At 57.0% G+C, this 20,648-nt stretch overlaps 2 protein-coding genes across 5 annotated transcripts; both read right to left on the bottom strand.

The window, feature by feature from the left end:
* Positions 1 to 1,105: 1,105 nt before the first annotated feature.
* On the bottom strand, positions 1,106 to 13,524 carry FBRS (fibrosin). Its single transcript, XM_029221288.1, has 18 exons — positions 11,975 to 13,524; positions 11,514 to 11,693; positions 10,735 to 10,770; positions 10,585 to 10,614; positions 9,476 to 9,524; positions 9,084 to 9,384; positions 7,413 to 7,714; positions 7,002 to 7,207; positions 6,842 to 6,886; positions 6,472 to 6,567; positions 6,167 to 6,235; positions 5,357 to 5,386; positions 4,905 to 4,976; positions 4,476 to 4,596; positions 4,290 to 4,370; positions 3,304 to 3,387; positions 2,972 to 3,179; positions 1,106 to 2,883 (listed from the first exon to the last, which is right to left on the bottom strand). The coding sequence occupies exons 1-18, from the start codon at positions 12,428 to 12,430 to the stop codon at positions 2,289 to 2,291; spliced, it is 2,961 nt and encodes a 986-aa protein (XP_029077121.1). The 5' UTR covers positions 12,431 to 13,524; the 3' UTR covers positions 1,106 to 2,288.
* A 1,467-nt stretch (positions 13,525 to 14,991) lies between these two features.
* Positions 14,992 to 19,981, bottom strand: PRR14 (proline rich 14). Of its 4 annotated transcripts, none has more exons than XM_029222212.1 (12): positions 19,885 to 19,981; positions 19,020 to 19,091; positions 18,727 to 18,895; positions 17,982 to 18,103; positions 17,720 to 17,909; positions 17,390 to 17,433; positions 17,078 to 17,187; positions 16,189 to 16,777; positions 15,983 to 16,052; positions 15,809 to 15,900; positions 15,465 to 15,536; positions 14,992 to 15,374 (listed from the first exon to the last, which is right to left on the bottom strand). In XM_029222212.1, the coding sequence occupies exons 2-12, from the start codon at positions 19,040 to 19,042 to the stop codon at positions 15,095 to 15,097; spliced, it is 1,761 nt and encodes a 586-aa protein (XP_029078045.1). In that variant the 5' UTR covers positions 19,043 to 19,091; positions 19,885 to 19,981; the 3' UTR covers positions 14,992 to 15,094. The 4 variants fall into 4 exon arrangements, with proteins under 4 accessions (XP_029078045.1, XP_029078044.1, XP_029078043.1 ...); XM_029222211.1 differs by lacking the exon at positions 19,885 to 19,981 and adding an exon at positions 19,560 to 19,826; XM_029222210.1 differs by having other exon boundaries at positions 14,998 to 15,374; positions 15,977 to 16,052; positions 19,885 to 19,959.
* Between the last annotated feature and the right edge of the window lie 667 nt (positions 19,982 to 20,648).

Genomic DNA, 20,648 nt, shown 5'->3' with positions numbered 1-20,648 from the left:
ATTATATTTTGAGCATACAGTTAGTAAAATAACTGGAAGAATATGCCCAACAGTTAACAGTGGCCATCTCTGAGGAATGGGATTATGAGGCACTTTCTCTTTGTACTATGTATTTCTGTGTATTTGAACTGTTTTATAATGACCATGTATAAAAGAAAAACCAATACGGATTTTTTAAAAATTATAGATCTTTTATCTTTTCTAACATTAACTACTATCCATGTTCATATATATGTGCAGGTGAACACAAATACCAAATGACTGACAGTGGTTACCTTGGGAAGGGTGCAGGGCTGGGGTATGTTGACACGTGAACGGGAGATCTAGTTTTGCTGTCTTTATTGCTTGAATCTTTCTTTTTTATAAAGTATTTTTTAAATTAATTAATTGATTTATTTTTGGCTGTGTTGGGTCTTCGTTTCTGTGCGAGGGCTTCCTCTAGTTGCGGCAAGCGAGAGCCACTCTTCATCACGGTGCGCGGGCCTCTCACTATTGCGGCCTCTCTTGTTGCGGAGCACAGGCTCCAGATGCACAGGCTCAGTAGCTGTGGCTCACGGGCCCAGTTGCTCCGCGGCATGTGGCATCTTCCCAGACCAGGGTTCGAACCCGTGTCCCCTGCATTGGCAGGCAGATTCTCAACCACTGCGCCACCAGGGAAGCCCTACTGCTTGAATCTTACACACAGTTGACCCTGGGGTATTGATTCCAGGACCTGCCATGGATACCAAAATCCTCAGATGCTCAAGTCCCACAGTTGGCTCTCCATATCTGTGGTCCCACATCCACAGATTCAACCAACCATTGATCATGTGGTACTGTATGAGGTATTTATTGGGAATAAAACCACGTATAAGTGGACCTGTGCAGTTCAAACCCGTGTTCAAGGGTCAACTGGAATATGTGCTCCTGGACTGTAGAAAAATGTGAAAAACTTCAGTGCCCAACACTCCAATCCATCCATCCAGAAGTAGAACAAATTGCCCAGGTGGGAAGGAGGGGAAAACCTTCATCAGGACATGGACAATATTGTCCTCATCCCTCCCCAACCCCAGGACCCAGCCCAATCCCCCCCAGGTGACCCACACACAAAGAGGAGCCAAGGGGCCTCATTGTAACACTCATTTTTATATAAATATCCGCAAGTCATGTTACAGAATAAGTCCCACTGGGGAAAAAAGTCAATGTTATGTTTTTGTTAAACCGACCCCTGCCTTCTAGGTTGGGCCCCAGCCTGGGGGCACCTGCTGCTTTGGGAAGGCTGGGGCTGCTGCCAAGAGGCTGCTGAAGAAGCTGCCTGTGTTGCCCACCCTCGGGCCAACCCCCTTCTTTGGTGTGTGGTACATGGTGACCTTCTCTGGCCCCCCTTAAGGAGCCTGCGGCAGGGTTCTGGGGAACAGGGTTCTGGAGAGCAAGGCCCAGGAATCCTGGGGGCACTTGGAAATAGAGTGGGGGGGACCAAGCCACTAAGGTGGAGTCTGAAGCTTAGAGGTTGCGCCTTTGGGGATGGGGGCACACAGAGGTAACAGGAACAGGTGGGGGGAACCTGGGCTGACAGCCAAGCAGGAAGCACTTGCCCTTCTTTCTAGCCTAGGTACCCAGGTCCCTTTTCCTGTTGGTCCACCTCCTGCTGGGCCCCAGATTTCCAGGGATAAGCCCTGGGTTCCTGCCTGTTCCCTCCCAGCTCTCCCCACTGCAATCCCCCCTCCCCCCACAGAGAGGCCAGAGGCTAGGAACACAGCACCAGTCTTAGGATTTAATTAACCAGGAAGGGGGATTATTGGGAGGGGCACCCCTGTAAAAATGTACAAAAGGTCTGGGGGGCTATGTGGAAGAGGAGATAAATATGTACATGGAACCCCCCTTCCTTTAGCCCCTCCTCCCCCAGCCCTGAGAGGGCATGAGAACTTGGGTGGTAGGTGAAGAGGAGGGGGGCACTTTGGCCTCTGGCTTAGTGAGCCCTTGGGGAGGCAGGCCAAGGGCCTAGGGGCCCTCAGAAGGGTCGATGGTGCACCTCAGGAGATCACAAGCTATGACCTCTGAAATGACCCCCACTCTCATGTACACACACCTCTCTAAAGGCTTGTGACCTCTGCCCTCCCAGTGACCCCAAGATCCAACTGATGCTTGATCCAGTGGGGGTTGGGGCTTACTGCTCCCAGATTCCACGACCTCAGAGGTGGCTGGTGAGGTCATGACCTCTGCCCTCCAGCCCTGGCTTGAAACCTCAGCTCTAGGACCTTGTCAAAAGAAAAGGGGGATGGAGCTATGCCCCTGCCCCTCCCCTTCCCTCACCTGTCAGCCCGGGCTGGGCCAGGGGCCCGAGGTGGGGAACTAGGCCGAGGAGCGGGCACAAGCGGAGGTGGTGCCCCCAAAAGGGCTCCTGGCGGGGTCTTGCTGAGAAGGTGAGGGGTTCCCGGGGCCGCAGCTGGTGGCGGCGGTGGAGCCAAGCGGCTGTATAGCAGGGGATGGGCAGGCTCTAGACCGTAGAGGCGGGCAGCAGCCACAGCCCCTGGTCCAGTTAGCTCCTCACCTGCCTCATAGAAGCGGGGTGGCCTAGAGAGGCGAGGGGGCCCTGCCAACCAGGCTGGCTCCAGGAAGCCAGCACAGCGCTCTGGAGGACTAGGGCCCAGAAAGGGGGGTGGCCGGGGCCTCTCAAACAGCAGGTGAAGGCCTTGAGGCCCGGTGGTGGTGGCAGCGGCGGCGGCGGCGGCGGCGGCGGCGGCAGCAGCGGCGGCAGCGGCGGCAGCGGCAGCAGCAGCCTCCTCCTTCCGCTCTTCCTTTACCCGCACCAATTCCTTGGCTGGCCTGGCCCCTTCCTCGCCAGCCCGCGCCTTGGGAGTAGCAGGAGAAACTCGGAGCTGGGGCCGTGAGAAGGGGAGGTCCCTGGGGGCAGGGAGGAGAGGATGAAGGTACTCCGGAGGTTGGACTGAGGTAAGGGAGGGAGGAGGGCAGGGCTGGCGGGGAAGCACACCTGTCTTTCTCCTCCTTAGTGAGAGAGGGCTCCCTCCGCTCCACAGGCCGCTCCTTGTCTGAGCCTGGTGTCCGGGCGGCCTCAGGGGGCCGGACCCAGGCAGGAAAGGCCAGAGGACTGCGGTGCAGGCGGCCCCATGGGTCTGGCGGGGAGGCGAAGGCTGGTGGGGCCCCTGGGCTTTCTTTCTGGGCAAAGACGGCGCCGGAGTCTAGACAGAAGACAAAGTAGAAAGTGATGGGAGCCAGGAGAGGGAGGTCCCGCTCAGGCGTCCTCCCAGCCCCTGCCTGAGCACAGGAGCCCACTGCCCCCACCCCACCCCGCCCAGCACTCACTGAATGTGGGACTGCCCAGGCCTCCAAAGGCCCCGTTGGAGAGGGCAGCCAAGGAGGCGAAGCTTGTGGGACGCCCAAAGGGATCTGTAGGAGAAAAGGGGGATGGTCAGAGCACTGGGCGGCCGGCTCTGAGCAGGCATCAAGGACTGGCAGGGAAGAGGCTGATCACCAAGCAGGCCCCAGAAAAGCACTGAGCTTTAAGGTGCAACGTGTTGTTTAACCTCACAAGCTCCATGAGGCAGACAGGAGCATTCCCACTTAAAGATGATTAAACAGGCTCAGAGAGATGAAGTAACTTGCCAATCAATGGTCATCTAACCAGTGAGTGGAACCCCCAATCCAGGGCCTCTGACTCCAGAGGTCAGGCTCTTACCCCACAGCCCCCAACGCCAGCCACCCAGACCAGCTCTACAGCAAGCCACTCGCCTGAAGGCCTCAGCTAGCTTCCTCCCACCTGCATGCAGGGCTGCTCCCAACCTGACCCTAACTTCGTATATATGTCATATAGCCAGTCAGAACATGTAACTAGCAAGCTGCGGGAACCTCACAATTTCCTCTTCTAGGAACACCTTTTCCTAGGCCAGCCGGCTTAACTCCTCCTCGTCCATCCAAACCCAGGATAAATCTCCCCAAGAAGCCTGCCAAGATCACTGGGAGCCAGTGACCATGCTCTCCGCTGGGCCTGCACAGCCTTCCTCCACCCCACTCTCCCAGGTGGCACACTCCCCACTACCACTGCTAGTTTCAGAGACAGTGACTGAGCTGTCAGGGATTGGCGATTACTCTGCCCTTCCCTATCCCATTTTACAGAGGATGAGATCAAGGCTCAGAGGGGGTAGAGTAACCTGCCCAAGGTCACAAAGCAAGTGGAACCAGGTCTACCCTCCATTCCAGCTGCCTCTCAGGTCTAACTTTTATCCCCAACTTAACACCTCCTGGAACTCAGGGACAAGGCTTAGGTTGCCCAACATGCCTTTGGCTCTTACCAATGTGGGTGCTGGGGCTCAGAAAGGGTCCGTGGGCCCCGGGAGCTGCCGTGAAAGGGTTGGCTGCAGCGTGGACGGCACCTGGGGCGGAGAGGCGGGAGATTCTGATGAGGCTGAGTGGACGCAAGGTGGGCCTCGGGCTACAGGTGGGCAACCTCAGGCCCAGAGAGGGCTGGCCAGACTCACCAGTCGCAGTGAAGAGGGAGGCGGCCGGGTGGGAGAGCTCCTGCCCAGGGGGCAGGGCCCCATAGGGCCCCGGAAGGCAGGGTAGGAGGTCGTTCCGAAAGTCAAGCTTGTGGGAGTCGCCCTGCGTGGGACAGGGAGAGGGGCAGTGAGTGAGGAGCCAGGTGTGGTCCCGCTCTTGCTCTTCCACCCCGAGGCCCCCTCCGAGGGCTGCCTGGCACCAAGACAGGGCTTGGGTGGGCCTCTGCCTCTCAGAGCCTTCTCTGACCACCCCCCAGTTAGCAAGAGAACCTAGTGCTAACTGTGGAATTGCTCAGGCAGTGACCAGGGACAGGAGGGAACATTTCTGGCCAAGATTCTGCCAAGCTCTGCTGAAGGTAGATGCCCAGAGCTCAGGCAGGCCCACTCTCCCCAGCCCTCCGGCCCCAGTACCTTCATCTTTTCCTGGTGTCTCAGGATCATGTAAGCCACGCGCACGTGCATGGCACACCACTTCCCTGGTTTCTGCCGCCCCAGAAGGATGACCAAAGGGAAAGGGAAGGAAAGAATGTTCACTCATCACCCACTCCAGACCTGGCCCTGGGCCCAGCCTTGCCACACAACGTCCCCACTCATCACCCCTACACCTGAGGGATGACTAGGTTCATTTCACAGCCTAGGAAACTGAGGCTCAGAGAGATAAACTGTCTTGCCCAAGGTCCCACGGCCAGCTGTGTCTGAACCCAGGTCTGCGGTTTGCAAGCCTTTCGCTTCCTGCTGTTCCACATCTGGCTGCCTCCACGTCTTGGGCTTCTTGCTTATTCCCAAGCAAGACCCTCCCCTCACACAAACACCCTGACGCCAGCCCCCAGCCTCATGCAGCCTGAGGTCCTCACCAAACTCACCCTCAAAGGTGGCCGGAAATGGTCAGGGATCTGGGAATAGCAAAGCAGAGATTGGCAGCAGTTCAGACCTGTTTACTGACCTGGGCACCTCATCTCCACAGTCCCCAATGCCCCCCCAAACACCTCCCTGAGACCGTGTGCGGCTCCCTCAAACCTTTCCTTTCCCCATCTCTCCCACTCCGGGCACCTCCCCTCCAGCACCAAGTTACTGAACCTGGCTCCAAGGAGGTGCCCTGCTTGGAAGGCTGTGGAGTGGGTTAGTGGGCAGGCAGGACAGGTTTCTCAGAGAAGAAGAGCAGCTATCTGATAAACAGCTTTATATAATGAAGATGTGCTTAAGATTTCTTTAGAAAAAAGCCTTTACTATTGTTAAAAGAAGCTGGAAAACCTCTGGTCTAGTCTCTCCTTTAGGAAACAGATCCTGTGCTTTTCAAGATGTTCCCAAAGCCCTGGGCTTTAAGGCTGCTCCCCATGTCACTTCACAAAGAAGCAGCTTATCTTTTCATTGTTTTATGGACAGAACTTCCTGGTATGATGTCATTTGAAAAAATGAGTGCTGTGACTTAAAAAATTTGAAAACCCCTACAAAAACCACCATCCTAGGAATCTTATTTCTGGGGCGACTTCATGAAATTCCTATCCCTCATGCCTGAGAAATCCTTCATTTATAGAAATTCCCTCTTCTCAGGTCCTCAGGGACACCCCTGACCATATATTAAAGGGAGGAATCAGTGGTTCACTCTCAAGTCAACCCTGCTCTCCCTCAACAGATCTTCCAGCTGCCCGAGGACCTGCCTTGGCCCCCCTCACCTGTGTCCCCTTTTGGGGAAGCCCGCTCGGCACTGGCCCCAGTCGTGGTGGCAGCTCGGGGTTCGTGCTCTGGGAAAGGGGAGTGGAGGGATCAGTCAGGAGAGCTGACACCAGGCATAAGAGGGGTCTAAAACCAAGCTGGGGGCTGGGACAGGGAGAGAGCATGGCTTTGGAGAAACCTGGGTCCACAAGGGGAGGGCAGGAGGATGGGCATGGTTTTGGGGAATGGGAAGGTAAATGGATCCAGGGGTATCCGGGTTTGTAAGGGGTGGGAGGTGGTGGTGTCGTCTGGATTGGGAGCTCACCTTGGGCTGGAAGGCCCCCTGCAGGGAGCCAAAGGAGACAGCCGGCGGGAGGCCCGGAGGTAGGCCGGGCACTGCGGGAGGGAAGGCCGTGTACGGCTGTGGAGAGAAGGGGACTAGTCCAAGCTGGGGGTGGAGGTGCAGCCCATCTGTGGTCTGCCCATCAGTCCTCTGGCCTCCACCCTAAATCCCCCCCAGGGAGCTCTCCCAGGCTCAAGGCTCTTGCTTTTGAAGCTGAAGACTGGACCCCAACAATCAGGGCCACACGCATTGATGCATCCATGCCCACACACCACACACCCACACCACACACCCACCCACACACCCACACACACCCGCACACACACACACACACACACTCTCACACACTCACATTATGCCGGAAAAGGCCTTCCATCTTTCCTGGATATTTCTCAAACTAGGGAAGAGAAGGGAAGAGTAAGCTGCCAGCCAGGAACCCAGGGCCTTCCCCTGGAAGCCATACCCTCCCCCCAGGTCTCTGAGCCTCATCACCGGCCCAATGAGGAGCTCACCATGTGGGGGCCGTGGGGTGGCAGCAGGCCCGGGGGGTAAGGGGTGAAGTGCTGGTGGGTGTGCTGGTGGGTGTGCTGGTGCTGGTGGTTGTGCTGGTGGAACTGGAAGGCCAGGGGCCGGGCAGAGCCCCCTGCCCCCACCACCTCGGGGCCACCCTGGGCATTCAGGTAGCGAGAGTTCAGGTCCTGGCCGATCAGGTCCTGCTCTGTGGGAGGGGAGGGGGAGAAGGCTTTAACATCTGTAGCCACCGTGTCAGCCTCCTTGGGCCCGGGTGACTGGCCTTCCCTTCTGGCCTTGGGCCGCTCCCTCCTCACGCCCTGCTGCTTGCTAAGGTCCAGATGCCCCGAAGCCAACTGGGCCCAAGCCCGGGGCCATGGCCCCCCACCCCCCGGCCAGGACCCCAAACTCACCAGAAAGGGCGTTAGCGGCTGAGGCCCCAGGGTGCCCTGGCACCTGCAGCAGGGGTGGGGGCGGGGGCAGGGCGGGGCCAGGGGAGAATAAGGAGGGGTGGGGGGGTGGGGGTGCGGGCCGCAGCCCGGGTGGGGGGAAGCTGTGGGTGGACAAAGGCAGGGGCAGTGAGGGCGTCGGGGGCCGGTGGGTGAGCTGCGCGGACGAGGAGGAGGCAGATGAGGAGGAAGAGGACGAAGAGGATGATGAGGGGGGAGGCTGAGCCACGGGAGGGGCCGGGGCCTTGGGGGGCGGCCGTGAAGAGCTGGGGAGAGAAGTGGGGAGATGAGTGAGGGGTTGGGAGGTGCCAGCTCTGACGGGAGGGGGTCAGAAGCCTGGGCGATACCTTGACCCTGGTTCTCCAACATGGAAGGTGGTAGAACCTGGCCCCCAGGACCCCCACCCGCCGACCCAGAGAACCCAGCCTCAGACTGAGGTACCTCCCACACCCAACAGCCCCCTCTCTCCTTCTCTAGGTCTCTTTTTCCACACAGCTGCCTCTGACGCCTCTGGCCACGTGACTTTCCCTTTTCTGACTCGACCACAGCACAAAACATATCGTTCACTTTGACGCTTAATTACGACAGGCCACCTGGGTTCCCACCCTAAGACAGTGGAAGCAGCACCGCCCTGGCCTGGCCTAGGAGTCAGGAGACCTGAATTCTAGGCCCATCTTGCCATTAACACCCTGGGTGACCTTGAGCAAGTCACTGCCCCTCTCTGAGCCTTAGTTTTCCCAATAATAAGAGAATGATAATGATGATAATAATAATAACAAAGACAGCATCGATGATAATAACAGTGTCAGTGATTCTTACCCTTTAGTGAGCACTTACTGTAGGCCAAGTGCTGTCACCTGCTTTATATGCTAATCCAAGTCTCCAACATTCCACATCACCTTCCCAATTGCTGCCGCATCCATGGAACCCCCTGTACCGTTTACTTCTTTAACTTAACTCAGTTTGTTTTTACTTAGCCTCACCAAGCAGTAACACGTGAAATAAAAGGATTGAGGAACTACTCATATTTTTTTAAAGCACATCAGAGCTGAAAAAATTTTACTCGCATAACATCTAAAATGCACTTACATACCACTAACAAAGACCGTACACACTTTGGGAAACACTGCATTAACTCGTAATTAATCCTCACAACAGCTTTACAATGAAGGTACTATTATTTCACTTTACAGAAAGAAGAAATCAAGGCTCAGAGAGGTTAAGTGACTTGTCGAAAATCACACAGCCATTAAGTGGCAGAGCAAGAATTTGAATCCAGGTCTGACTGACACCAAAGCCAGCACTCTTAATCATGATGTCAGCATTTCCCAAAGTATGTTCCAAAGAACACTATTCCTAGCAGATGTGCCTTGCAAAAATGTCTCACCAGCAAATAAGATTGGGAAACGGCACAAACTGGATTCCCCTCTATGTGAATATATAAGGGTTCTGATAAGTCCTGTAGTAATCTCTTCAGATTTGTTCCACCCAGCATCTCTCAAACTTTTTAGCCTCCGAACCCCTTTTCAAGTCATATCCCACAGGTACCATCCCATCTCCCAGCCACAGAATGCAGGGGCTGACACCAAAATGACCAGGCCTTTCCAGACCAGGCCAAACCCCTGGACCACTCACCTGCCAGTGCTGAGGTCCAGGCTGCTGCCATAGGGGGAAGTGCGGAGGCCGAAAGGCGAGACCCGAAGCTGCAGCTGGGGCTGGGGTGGGGGTGGCAGACTGGGGGCGGCCGGCAAGGGTGCAGGGGGTGAGATAGGAGGCCGAGGGGCCGGTGGAGGCGGTGGTTCCTTCGGGGGGAAAGGCACTAGCAGCGGGTCGGGCCCTGGGGGCTGTTCCTGGCTCCGCTCCAGGCCCGACACTTTAGGGACTACGGAGAGTTTTGCTTCACAGTTCCCATTGAAGGCGCCATGGGGGCCCGAGGCTGTGAAGGCAGGACAGCAGATGTATTCAGTTGAGGTCCACGCTCACCCAATTTCCCTCCCTTGTCTCCAACCCCAGCCCTTGGGACCAACCTTTGCTGGTTGAGACAGTAAAGGATGGGTCAAGGTCATCATCGGAGACCTGGGGAAGAAGGACAGGGACAGGGTCAGGTTCTGGTCAGGTCGGGCCCTCACTCAGGAAGGCCAACAGCCTCTGGAGTCTGCTAGGAACTGGTAGTGGTGACAAGTCTATTCCATCAACTTAGCTGAAATCCACCAAAGATTGTGGGCTCTAGGGGGCCCTATGCTTGGGGAAAAGGGTAGAGCAACTGAGCCTGAGAATCTGATAGGCTGGGAGGACTGAACTGAGGCAGCATGGAAGTAGCAGAGAAACAAGCAAATCAAAAATGTCAGATATCACTAACTGCTGGCTCAGATGCCTACCTGGCTTATAGATTTGTTTGGTCCATAAACGTTAGCAAAATTCTTAAACTAATTGCTGATATTTAGAAATCCGGAGATTCCTCATAAAAACTCAGACTTGCAGGTTCTCTTGAGAATGGGCCGCTATTCTCCCAATAGTGGCTGCCCCGTTTGGATAGACAAGTACTATTTGTTTCACCACAGTTCCTGTCCAGCCAACTTTTTAAACTACAGCAAGACACACATCAGGGAGTACAAATTTAGTTAGTTACAGGAGTAAAGCACCAACCGTTAGAACACACTGTTTCAAAATTAGCACATCAGCCCTAAGGATAAAATGAAATATACCTTTACAGGATACATTCTTAAACTGACTACAATGGTTTAGTGTTCTCACTGCCTTGACCATCGTCTCAGCTCAGACTCTAATCTACAGGAACAGACTAATGGCTAGCAGGAAGGACCAACTGGATTCCACAGCCACTCCAGGTTTCCGTGGAGAACCACTGGCATCTCCAAGGACTTTGGAAAGGATGGCAGAGCAAGGCATGGGCCTTTGATTCTTTGGTCAACTGGCTCTAGTTACCAAATATAATTTGTCACTTACTCCCTCAATCCCCTGCCCCATACTTCCTCCCTAAAAATCTAATTCTGGCTCAACCTAACACACGTTCCCCACTTAAGGGGAGACTCTGTCTGCTGCACAAGGAAACTTTTAAGCTGCAGCTCATTTTACGAACTGTAATACTGCCCACCCAACAAGTTCTAGCCCCACTCACCCTCTCGTCCAGATCGCTTTCCGTGTCACACTGGGGAGAAGGAAAGACAGAGGTGTCACAAGAGGGAAGAGGAGTGGGGGCAAAGGTCGAGAGGGGAATTTCAGACAGGGAGCGAAAGGGGAGGGGCTGGTACAGGTGGAGAGCACTTACTATGTATCCAGCTTCCAGAGAATGACGGGAGGAGGCCTGAGAAAGACCAGAGTCCAGAGGTAAGGGAGGCTGACTGGCGAGGCCTTTGGATAAAGTCTAAACTGCCCGGCAAGGCACTCAAGGCCCCTCATGACCTATTCTCAATCCCTTTCTACTGCCTACCCCCTGTTCTCAATGCTCTGGCAATTTTTCAAATATACCAGATTCTCACATCTCTGTGTTTTCGCCCAAAACAACTTAGCCCTGTTTCTCTTCTTAGCAAACTTATGACTATCCTTCAAGGCCTGACTAAGACATCCCAGGGGGCTTTCCCTAACCACAACCCTCCTCCCATCCCCCAGACAGAATGAGTGGCTTCCTCATGTGGGCTTCTGCAGCATCTCTCCCAGATCTCTGCCTTCTGTTGCTTCTCAGGTTTTCGTCTAGGTATTTGCTCAAAGACTGCTTCTTTCCTGCTATACTGACACCGACTTGAAAAGGTGTGCAGAGACCATAGCTAACTTATGATTCAACTAAGTCCCTTTGCTATATCTCTGAATTATCAATATGTTTTGAGGCAGACGTAGTGTCGGCCAAAAGCAGGCAAGTCTGACTGCGGACATGTCTTTGTCAGACCTGGATGGGTCAGTGGAAGCTCAAATTTGCTCTGCCTTTCTCTTTGCCCTTAGAGACTGGGGTCACTGTTTACCATGGGTAGCAGCACTGCTGACGGAAAATGGATCTATGTGAAGAACATTCTGCAGAGAGTTTTAAAGGACAGGGATTTGGGACAAGCTCACCTCTTTCCTTCTCCGCTTATTGGGCCATTTTCGGGCCCGATCCCCAGAGGGCCGGCCAGGCTCTCGATCAGAGCTGTCCCCTGGTTCCCCAGTTGCCCCACTGGAGCCCCCCCTCTTCCGCTTCCCAGAATGCTTCAGCCGATGCTCCAGTCGCTCTGGGGGCTGAAGAGACGCATCCTTCTGTGGAGGAGAAGGTGGAACTACAGTAGATGGAGAAAGGAAAGCTCCGACCTCTCTAGGGGTGACCAGGCTACCAAAGTGGCTCTCAGGCCAGGTAACCTGGTTGGTCCCTGGAGACTAGCTCTACCTCCTCCCACCCCAGGGTGGGGCAGCAGCCTGGCCAGAGGAGCCGGTTGCTCTGGTTTGGGGTGCCAGCATTCCCCCCTCAACTCCACCCCCTCCAGGCACCGTACCCTTCTCTCTGGCCCTCTGAAAAGGTCCCCGGCCCCATCAGGCCCCACCTGCAAGGCCTCGAGGCTGGCGAAGCTGGCGATGGCGAAGCCATCGATCAAGTCCTCCTCTTCTTCTTCTTCCTCCTCAGGCTCCTCCTCAGCCTCCCCATCGTCTGCGCCCCCCTCCTCCTCCTCCTCCTCTTCCTCCCCGCGGCTGCCCGAGCCAGCAGGCCGTTTCCGAGCTCGGGGTCGTGGGGGCCGAGGCCTAGGACGCGGCCGCCGCCGTCTCGGGCCTCCGGGCCGCTCTCCAGACGAAGCTGACGACCAGGGCCTGGCGGGCGGCGGCGGCGACGACGACGACGACGAGCCGCGCGGGGCGGCCAACAGGGCCCGGGGCGCGTCGCCGCCGGGACCTCGGCGGCGCCGCTGCTCCCGGTCTCGGTCTCGGCGCGAGCAGCGCCGCCGCCGCCGCTCCCCCTCAGCGGCCCAGCCCGGGCCCGGAGCCGCGGCCGCTGCCGTCTCCATGGCGACCGCCCTCAGCGCCGCATCCGGAGGCGGCGGGCCCCGAAACGGCCTGTCCGCAGGCCCGGGGTCGCAGGCGCGGCGCTGGCGGCTGCACAGGGACGAGAGGGCCACGGCTTCCCCTTTAAAGCAGGATCTGCTGGCCCCGAGCTTGCCCCAAGGCCAAGGCCCGGGGAGCCGGCGCCGCCCCCGGGGCGACAAGCCTGAGAGCCCCCCCTGTGGGGCCGGCGGGGCCGAGACGGCGAAAACGGGGCGGTCGTCCCTTTAAGGCAAGGCCTCAAGCTGTCCAGCCCCTGGCCCCTTTAAGACGACCCAACGGTGTCCGACCGGCCTAGTTCGGTGGCCGCCCCCTGCCAGGGGTCGAGACAACTCTCCCCGAGGAAGAGGAAGGGCCACCCCTTTACCAGGGGCCGAAAGCTCGCCCCGAATCGCAGACCTCCCCTTTAAAAGTGCCTCAAGTCCGCCGGCTAAAAGAGGCCACCCCTTTAAAGAGTCCAGGGTTCTCCAAACACCAGGCCACCCCTTTAAAGGCTCGGGAGTTAGTTTCTAGTCCTCCACAAGCGGCCACTTCCCCTTTAAGTTGAATTTAAAGGACTTCTTGCGTGGGGGAGAAGGGGCGGTGAGAATTCCCACTCGCTCCACTTCTCCCAACAGTACAGTTCTCAATTTGTCAGCATCTGGTTCGGTGGCTTCCCCTTTAAAGGCTGGCGTTGTAGTCCGCCGAGATCAGTGGCCACCCCTTTAAGGAGATTTAAAGGGGCCTCTTCCAGGCCCAGCTCTTCCAGCCTCCGCCTCCGGTCGCCATGAAAGGCGCGGGGGGGGGGGCGGGGCCACGGGGCCAGCCCTCCAAAGCCCCGGATGTGAGGCAACGGTGACGGGTAAAGCTTGTCTGTCTGCCGACATAAAAGTCTCTTCCTCCTTTCCTCCGTCTCTGTCTGACTTGCGTCTTAAGGGATCCGAAACGGCTGTTGGGCAGCGAGGGAACTCCAGCTCACCCTCCTGTCGTCTCCTTTGGAGTCTTGGCCCTCTTCTCCGCCAGGACTTCCCTGCCCCTCCTCCCTCTTCCTTCTCAGCCTACGCCTCCTTCCTCTCTCGGCCTCCTCCCACTCTCCGCCCCCTTCCCCCTCACCCCTCTACAGCCTTAGTCGTTGATAGGTTGAGAAGTGTACGTCAAGACGAAGGGCGGAGTCAAACTAGGGGGAGTGAGTAATATGTAACCGCCCTCAAATCTTGGATTGGGTATGTCAGATTAGCTCCGCCCTTCATCAAGTCTTGTGACTCGACTGGTTAGAAGTAGGTGCTTGGGGCGGTTCTCCAGATGACCCCGCCTCTTCCTGCTCTTCGTTCATTGGCCCGTCTCCTGACGGCGTCAAGGCGAGGATCTGGATGTAGTGCGCGAGGCCTAGGGGACGGTTGGCCGCTGGGCGGCGCGCGGTCGCGGAAGGTCCCAGTCGACAGCCAGCAACGGCTTCTCTCCCTTTCCGCTGCTTGGCTTAGCCCACAGGCAGCCTGGCTTCTCGCGCACGCGCGTGGTGATACCACGATCCGGCTGGCAGCTCAGCGGGATCCCCCGCCGTGCGTGGTGGCTAGAGCACGCGGCGTGCTTTGAGAGCGCCAGCCGCGCGGGAAGGAAACCGCATCCCGTTTATCGCTCGGTGCAGTGGGAGCGTGCTGGCCTGTGGTCTCCGCGTGCTAACAAGAAAAAAATAGTGCCGGGCACCTCCTCACATATTAACTCATTTGACAATTAGGAGTATCTTAGGAAAGTACTGCTGTCGGCCCCATTTTACAGATGGAGAAGGGAATTGATGCACATTTAGTTTCCTAACAAGATTTGGACTCAAGAAGCTTAGCTCCAGGCTGTGCTCTTTACCACTGCTCTGTTCTGCCTCTAAGTTATGAAAGATGTAGAGTGCCGCTTGTGTCCTCTGGTTGCCTGGGTTACCCTTTTAATGTGGACATTACACTGACAGTCAACTTGCTTTTCTTATGTATAAAATGAGTATAATTCTCACGGGGCTATGTGTAGGTCAATTACCTGTGACAGGTTGTTGCAGGTGCTTAATTACAGCTGATTACTCTTAGCTCTTGAATCCAGCAGCAGGTTCCTGGCCTGCGTGTTAGGAGGAACTCAGGACCATCTTGAACAAGGCCTTAGTCCACTCTGGGACTTTCAGTCTCCTGTTTTTTGCCGCGCTGCGCAGCTTGCGGGATATTAGTCCCCCGACCAGGGATCAAACCCGTGCCCCCTGCAGTGGAAGCACGAAGTCCTAACCACTGGACTTCCAGGAAATTCCCTCGGTCTCCTCCTTGATGTAAGTGAACTGAGAGAACCCTGACCAGGGTCACATTAGCTTCTGGAGCATACTCAGAAGTATCCCTCCACATAGGAAAATTCTCAAATCAAGAGGGTATCTCCAATGACCATTCCTCTACCCCCTCCCTATATCCAACCTTCATCATCTTCCCTGGTCCCTCCCGTTTCCCAGTTTCGGGTGCCAAAGTAGAAACACCAGCCAGTACTGCCAGTTAATCTCAAACTCAGCTAGAGACATACAAAAGAATCAGAAACATATCGAAAACTTTACTAGAAACACAGAGAAAAAAATATAACTGTCTCAGAGACTTCCCCTCCCTCCAGGATGGATGGACAAACAGATGGAGCTTCTAAGTCCGATGGGGCCGCTCTCGATCCCCTTCCTCCTCCTCCAGGAGCAAGGCATCCAGCTCCTGCAGTCGCTGCTGCAGCAGGGGTCCTACATCTGGGCTGGGGGCCAGATTGGGAGTAAGGGTCCTGCCAGCTGCAGCCCGGGCCCCGCGAGATGGCCGCCGGGATCGAGGAAGACTACTGTCCCGAAACTCTACAGTTCGCCGGAGCTTCCTTGAGCTGGTGAAAATCAGAGTCCCGTTGCGCTCCCGGGGTTCCTCAAAGATGGTCTCAAAGGTCCTGGACCAGGCAGGGAGGAGTGCTGGTTACCAGCACGCCCCCTGGTTCCAGATTTCCCTCTGTCACCCCCAAGCCTTCAAAGTTTCTCACCTCCTGGTTGTGGGTGACTGGTAATTCTTGTTGGTGTAAATTTCTTCCAAGCTGAACTCCTTCTTGTTCAACCTGTGAGCAAAGAGGAGCAGAGGCCTCTGAGAAACCTGGGGCCAGTGGGCCTGGAGAAGGGATAATCAAGGCCTGGTCTGTATTTCAGTTTCTAGGACATGCCAGGAGTGCTGCCTGAGGCAGACAAATGGTTCTAAGCATAAACCATGTCCAGACCAAATTGACTCCTCCAAGCTGGACTGTGCTCCCTGAGAGGAGATGAAGCCACACTCAGGGGATCTGAGCCTACACCTGTTTGGCCAAGGCAGCTCCATGCACAAGAAGCCTCTCACCTGACTGGTCGAGGCAGCCCCATTGGTGTAAGGTTTGGTTGAGAACGGGCCGGTGTCCTGCGTATTCTGAATCGAGAAACCTTTCCCATGGTCTGCAAAAACGGGGCAGAGTGTAAAAGTGCAGCATGGGCTCAGGCTCCCACTTGTCTCCTCCCCCTTCATCTGTACCTCTACCTTGGTCTTGGGGTCTGAAAGCACCTGGTCTTCTGAGGCCCTTGGCTCCTTCCTCTTGGTTGAGCTCAACCTGCAGAGAAGGTCAAAGCTCAGGGCCAAACAGCATTCACAGCAACATCCCCGTCTCCTGCCCACTGGATACTAGGGAAGGAGGCTGGGCCCAGACTATGGCCAGAGCTTTAAGGAGGGTTTATCAAGAGCACTACCTGGGTTCTGCAGGTTCAGAGAAGGAAGAAGTGGACGTGGTAGACGAGCAAGATGTGACGAGGGGAGGAGAGCCTCCCACTCCTCCAAGAGGGAAGACCTCTTTCCGGAGACAGGGCCGAGGGGGTGGCGGGGCTCGGGCCATCTCTCCACCACCCACAGTGTGCCGCCGAGGCCGTGGCCGGCTTGGGTGGGGTGGAGCAGGGGGCCAGCTGCAGGTATCTGGGCCAGGGGGCCCCAGATCAGGGCAGGAGTGGCTTCGGCCCAGAGAGGGCTTAGGGAGAGGTGCTGGGGGATTCTGGTCTTGGGCCCGCCATTGGCGGATAGGGGGCCGGGGACTGACAGATGCAGTGCCCTCAGCAGCCCCAGACTGCTCGGCCTCTGAGATGGCAATCTTCAACTCCAACTTCATGGGGGGTGATGGGGGCGGGGGCCGTGGGGCTTTGTTGGGTGTGAGGAAGATGTCAGCAAAGCTCTCCAGCTTGGAGCGGACGGAATGGAAGAGGGGGGCCAAGCCCCAGGGACTGAGGCGGGGGCGTAAAAGGCTGGATGGCGGTGGGGTCGATGGGAGCTCCAGAACAGGATCTGGGGCTGAGGAAAGGAGAGGGTCAGGTGGGTATTCCTCAGCTGCAGGTGTCTAAGCCCCACTTCAGTAGCCTTAGTCCCTCCCCAAACACTAATCTTTGCCCACAGAGGAATAAGCCCATCCCTAAAATACCAAGCCCTAAATTCAGAAGTTACGCTTCAGGTCTCTGAAGTCTAAACCCCATCTTCATACACCAAGCTCTGCCCCGGGAGGGGGTTAAGCCCCATCCCCAACTCGTCACCTCACACCTCTAAGCTCAGCTAGAATGTTCCAGAACCCCAAGTCTCATCCATCTGAGCCCTTACCTGGTGGTGGGCTCTCCAGAGGGTTTGCAGACAGGGCAGATGGCTGGAATGAGGGTTCCACGTCCCTGGGTGGAGGCTTTGGCTGGTGAACCATCATCCTTGGCTCAGTTCTGGGGTGAAGGGGCAAGTTAAAGGCTGAGGAAGCTTCCAGATTCAGATCCCACCTGAGCCAGCACATCCCCTGTCCCTTAAGGCTTCTGAAAGTGCTACAAGGAAGGACTGGACTTGAAAATTCTGATGTCCCTAGCTCTGGCTGCCTGGATAATGGCTGTTGCCTGCACATCTTGATAATCCCTTCCCCAGCCCTCTCACCTTCTCGCTGGGACGGTGAAGTTGGGAGTCTCATCGGCAAAGCCCTGGATATAAACAGGGGATGGTTGTGAGGAGGCAGGGAAGCCCCCTGTGGTCTCCGTAGCTTCCCACATCCCGACTCTCTCGGTCTCCAGATTCCTGCCTGGGTTCACACTAAAGACTTTTTCATATAGGTCTTTGCTCAGACAGTGTCTTCCACCCTAAAACGCTGTCCTCCTTGATCTGAGCAAAATCCACCCCAGACTCAGCCCTCCTACCCCTGTCTTCTATGCCCACTGGCATGCCTGCCCCCAGCTGAACTCCTGACATCTTTCCCTGAAGTTTCCATACCTCCGCTGGGGGTCTGGAGCTGGCAATGTCCTCTAGCATCACCACCAGAGTGGGTTGGGGGGCCTGGTCCACCTTTTGTGAAGGGCCCTCCTCTGGGCCAGGTGTTGTCCTTGATCGCCGCCTCAGTGTGGAAGGGGGCCGATGCACACGGCTCAAGGGCTCTCGGCATAAGTGCAGTGGGTCGGGAGGCCTAGAGAGGGACCAGGAATATCAGTGGGGCTCAGCTGTGTTCCCAGCTTACCCCCCATCCTGCCATGCTCACCTGGCTTGTGGGGACCATGTGGCCTGTCGGGGTGGTGAGGCAGGTGGATGGCTGTGGACAGAATCCCGACGGTTGCTGCAGTGCCGTGGGGTGGAGATCTCCTCTTGGGGCACCAGGGAGACCTAGGGGAGGAGGAAGTGTCAAGAGCAAGGTGATGGAATGAGGCTGGACAGGACCTCCCTGTGCCTAACAGTGCCCTATGCCACAAAAATGACACAAATCGTGGCTAGAATTCATTCAAGATCCCCAAAGAAGAGGTCAGTGATGGCCCTCAATTAAGGGCCAGATATGACAGTGTCCTGAGCTGCTGGTGTGGGAGCTGGATAATGTCACCCAGGCTATTTGAAGAAATGAACAGGAGAGGGTGACCTGGAGTGAGTCACTGCCCTATTTGGGGCCTCAGTTTTTCTAATCTGTGCAATGGAGCCAAAGTCCTCAGCCTGCTTCCCAAGGATTGCCTAGAAGTTGGGCTGGGAAGAAAGCAGAAGGGTTTCTCATACTTAAGAGTTGTAGGGATGTGGTTTCAGCCCAACAGAGTTGGTAGTGGGGAATGGGCACTGGAGACACTGCCCAATTCCAGGCTGGAGTGAGAGCCAAGGAAAAACAAAGCATTAGGGAGGCTGCCTGATGGACGAGTGTGAGTGTGAGGTGTTTGGACCTCAGTTATCCTCACTAGTGATCTAGTTTGACTTTGGTACTGAGGGGACCTGAGGGAGAAGGGGGCCTCTCAGGTCAAGGGGCTCACCATGTGGGCAGCCATGACATCTTCCAGGACCACGGCCAGGACCCGCCGAGAGGCTTTTTCCAACGGCGAAGGGGCCCCGAGGGGCTGCAGCTTCGGCCGTTTGGGGCTCCTGGCTCCCCATAACGCTCGAGCCAGGGGCTGGCGGCACAGACCCTGCCGGCCAGGCGGGCTGGAGGATGAGAGAAGCAGAGGACGGTCGCCTGAGCCTGTTGTTGGCTCTGTGGTTTCCCCGGTACGGCCACCAGGCTCCCCGTTTCCCGGGCTCAAGACAGGCGGGCGGGGTGCGCTCTCACCTGGAGTCCCCGGGCAAGTCCATGGGGGAAGCGGCGGCTCCGGGGAGTCCCTGGGGGATCCCAGGCTCCAGCCTGGGGTGGGGGGGGAGCGGGGGAGCCGGGAGTGAAGGCCAGCCCCTCCCGTGGGGCTCCGCCCTTCATGGTCCGCCCGCGGCTCCCGGTAGCTCACGGGCCGGAGCCCTGGGGCGCGTAAGGGCGCCCCCGCCTGGCTGCCAGGAACGGGTGTCTTCCCGCTGCCGCCGCAGCGACCAGCGGATCACTCGCGCCCTGTCTGGGCCGCGAAAACCTGGATTGCTGCGGCCCCCGTTCTCCCACGGCCCGAGCCTCCTGGGGCCTTTGTCCCTGCAGATTCCGCCCGGAGATTCCCCCGGGATCAGCTGGGATCCCAGTCCTCGGAGGCTCAGTTTCCGCCGGAACCCTCTTCAATTCTCATCCACCCCCAGCGAGTGGCCGAGGACTCCGAAGCAATACTCCCACACGCCGACGGTTCCCCACTCCCACTAGATCCCCTAGACTAGACCCCCGCGGAAAGAATCCTACAGCGCGGTTCCTCCAAACAGACGCCGCGCGAGGATCCTCCTCTCCCTGTGAGCTTCGGCTCCGCAAAGCTCCACTCAGACAGGGGCGGCCCGAGCTTGAGCATCAGGAACTCAGTCCGGATCCCTGGGGATCCACTGTCAAGCAGATACCCCCCCCTTCACTCCAATCCCGGGAGGTCCCGCCCACAGACCCCCTCCCTCCGCCCTCCCCTGATCCCCGCCCAGCTCTCTCCCCAGCCGGGGACCAGATGGTTCAAAAGTTTCTTTCCCTCCCTCCTCCCGCCCTCTCTGCAGCCGTTCGGTGCCCTCCCCCGCGCGCCGCTCACCGCCGCCTCCCGCGGATCCCGGGTCTTCGACGGCTCCCACCTCCGGCTCCTTTAAAACTAGCCTTACCCAGCACTGCCCAACCGCCGAGGGCCTTCTTCTCGAAGCCTTGGGGCACCGCCCAATCGCCGGTCCCCGTCTTCCGGGGTGGTGAGAAACTAAGTGAAGCCGCCTGGCGGCCATCATCCCTAGGGGCAAGGAGCCAAATTTGGCAGCGCCGCCATTATAATTGAGGGCAGATTGCGCTGAACCAGATGAACCGAAGTAGACCGGACGGCGTCATCTTCTCCGGTCAGTGAGTGGCCGAAGACTATGGCAAGTTTCTCGAGCTATTGAGGAAACTGTCCTGAAGCTAGGTTGCCGCCACGTTTTTTAAGGGCATCTTCCGGTTCTTTCGTTTTTAGGCCAATAAACGTGAACTGAGTGCTAACGATATGTGAAATTCCCAATTTCCTAGAGAGGCCCCATTGAGCCCGTTTCCAGTACCATCGAAGGCTCCTGAATCGGGTTCCCACGTTGCAGGGAAGAGTTTGGCTGGGGCTGGTGCCGCCTCAGGCTCCTTTGCTCGCACGGTGGCCTGGAGAGACTGGGCTCAGTCAAAGTGGGGAAGAGGGTGGGGCATTGAGCTTCACTTTACCCGAGTGTTCTATGGAGGGCTCAGTACAGAGGCGTCATTGCAGGAGACCATTGGCGTGCTTGATGGGTCCGCTTTTCTCTGGGGCTCCCACGAGCCCTCTTTCAAGAGGGGCCTGGCTGATGGGGTGTG

Source organism: Monodon monoceros, unplaced genomic scaffold, assembly GCF_005190385.1.
Source record: "Monodon monoceros isolate NGI ecotype Baffin Bay Population unplaced genomic scaffold, NGI_Narwhal_1 Super_Scaffold_13, whole genome shotgun sequence".
Classification (NCBI taxonomy): Eukaryota; Metazoa; Chordata; class Mammalia; order Artiodactyla; family Monodontidae; genus Monodon; species Monodon monoceros.
The sequence above is the reverse complement of the archived record's forward strand: the minus strand, read 5'-3'. Positions and strand labels throughout refer to the sequence as shown.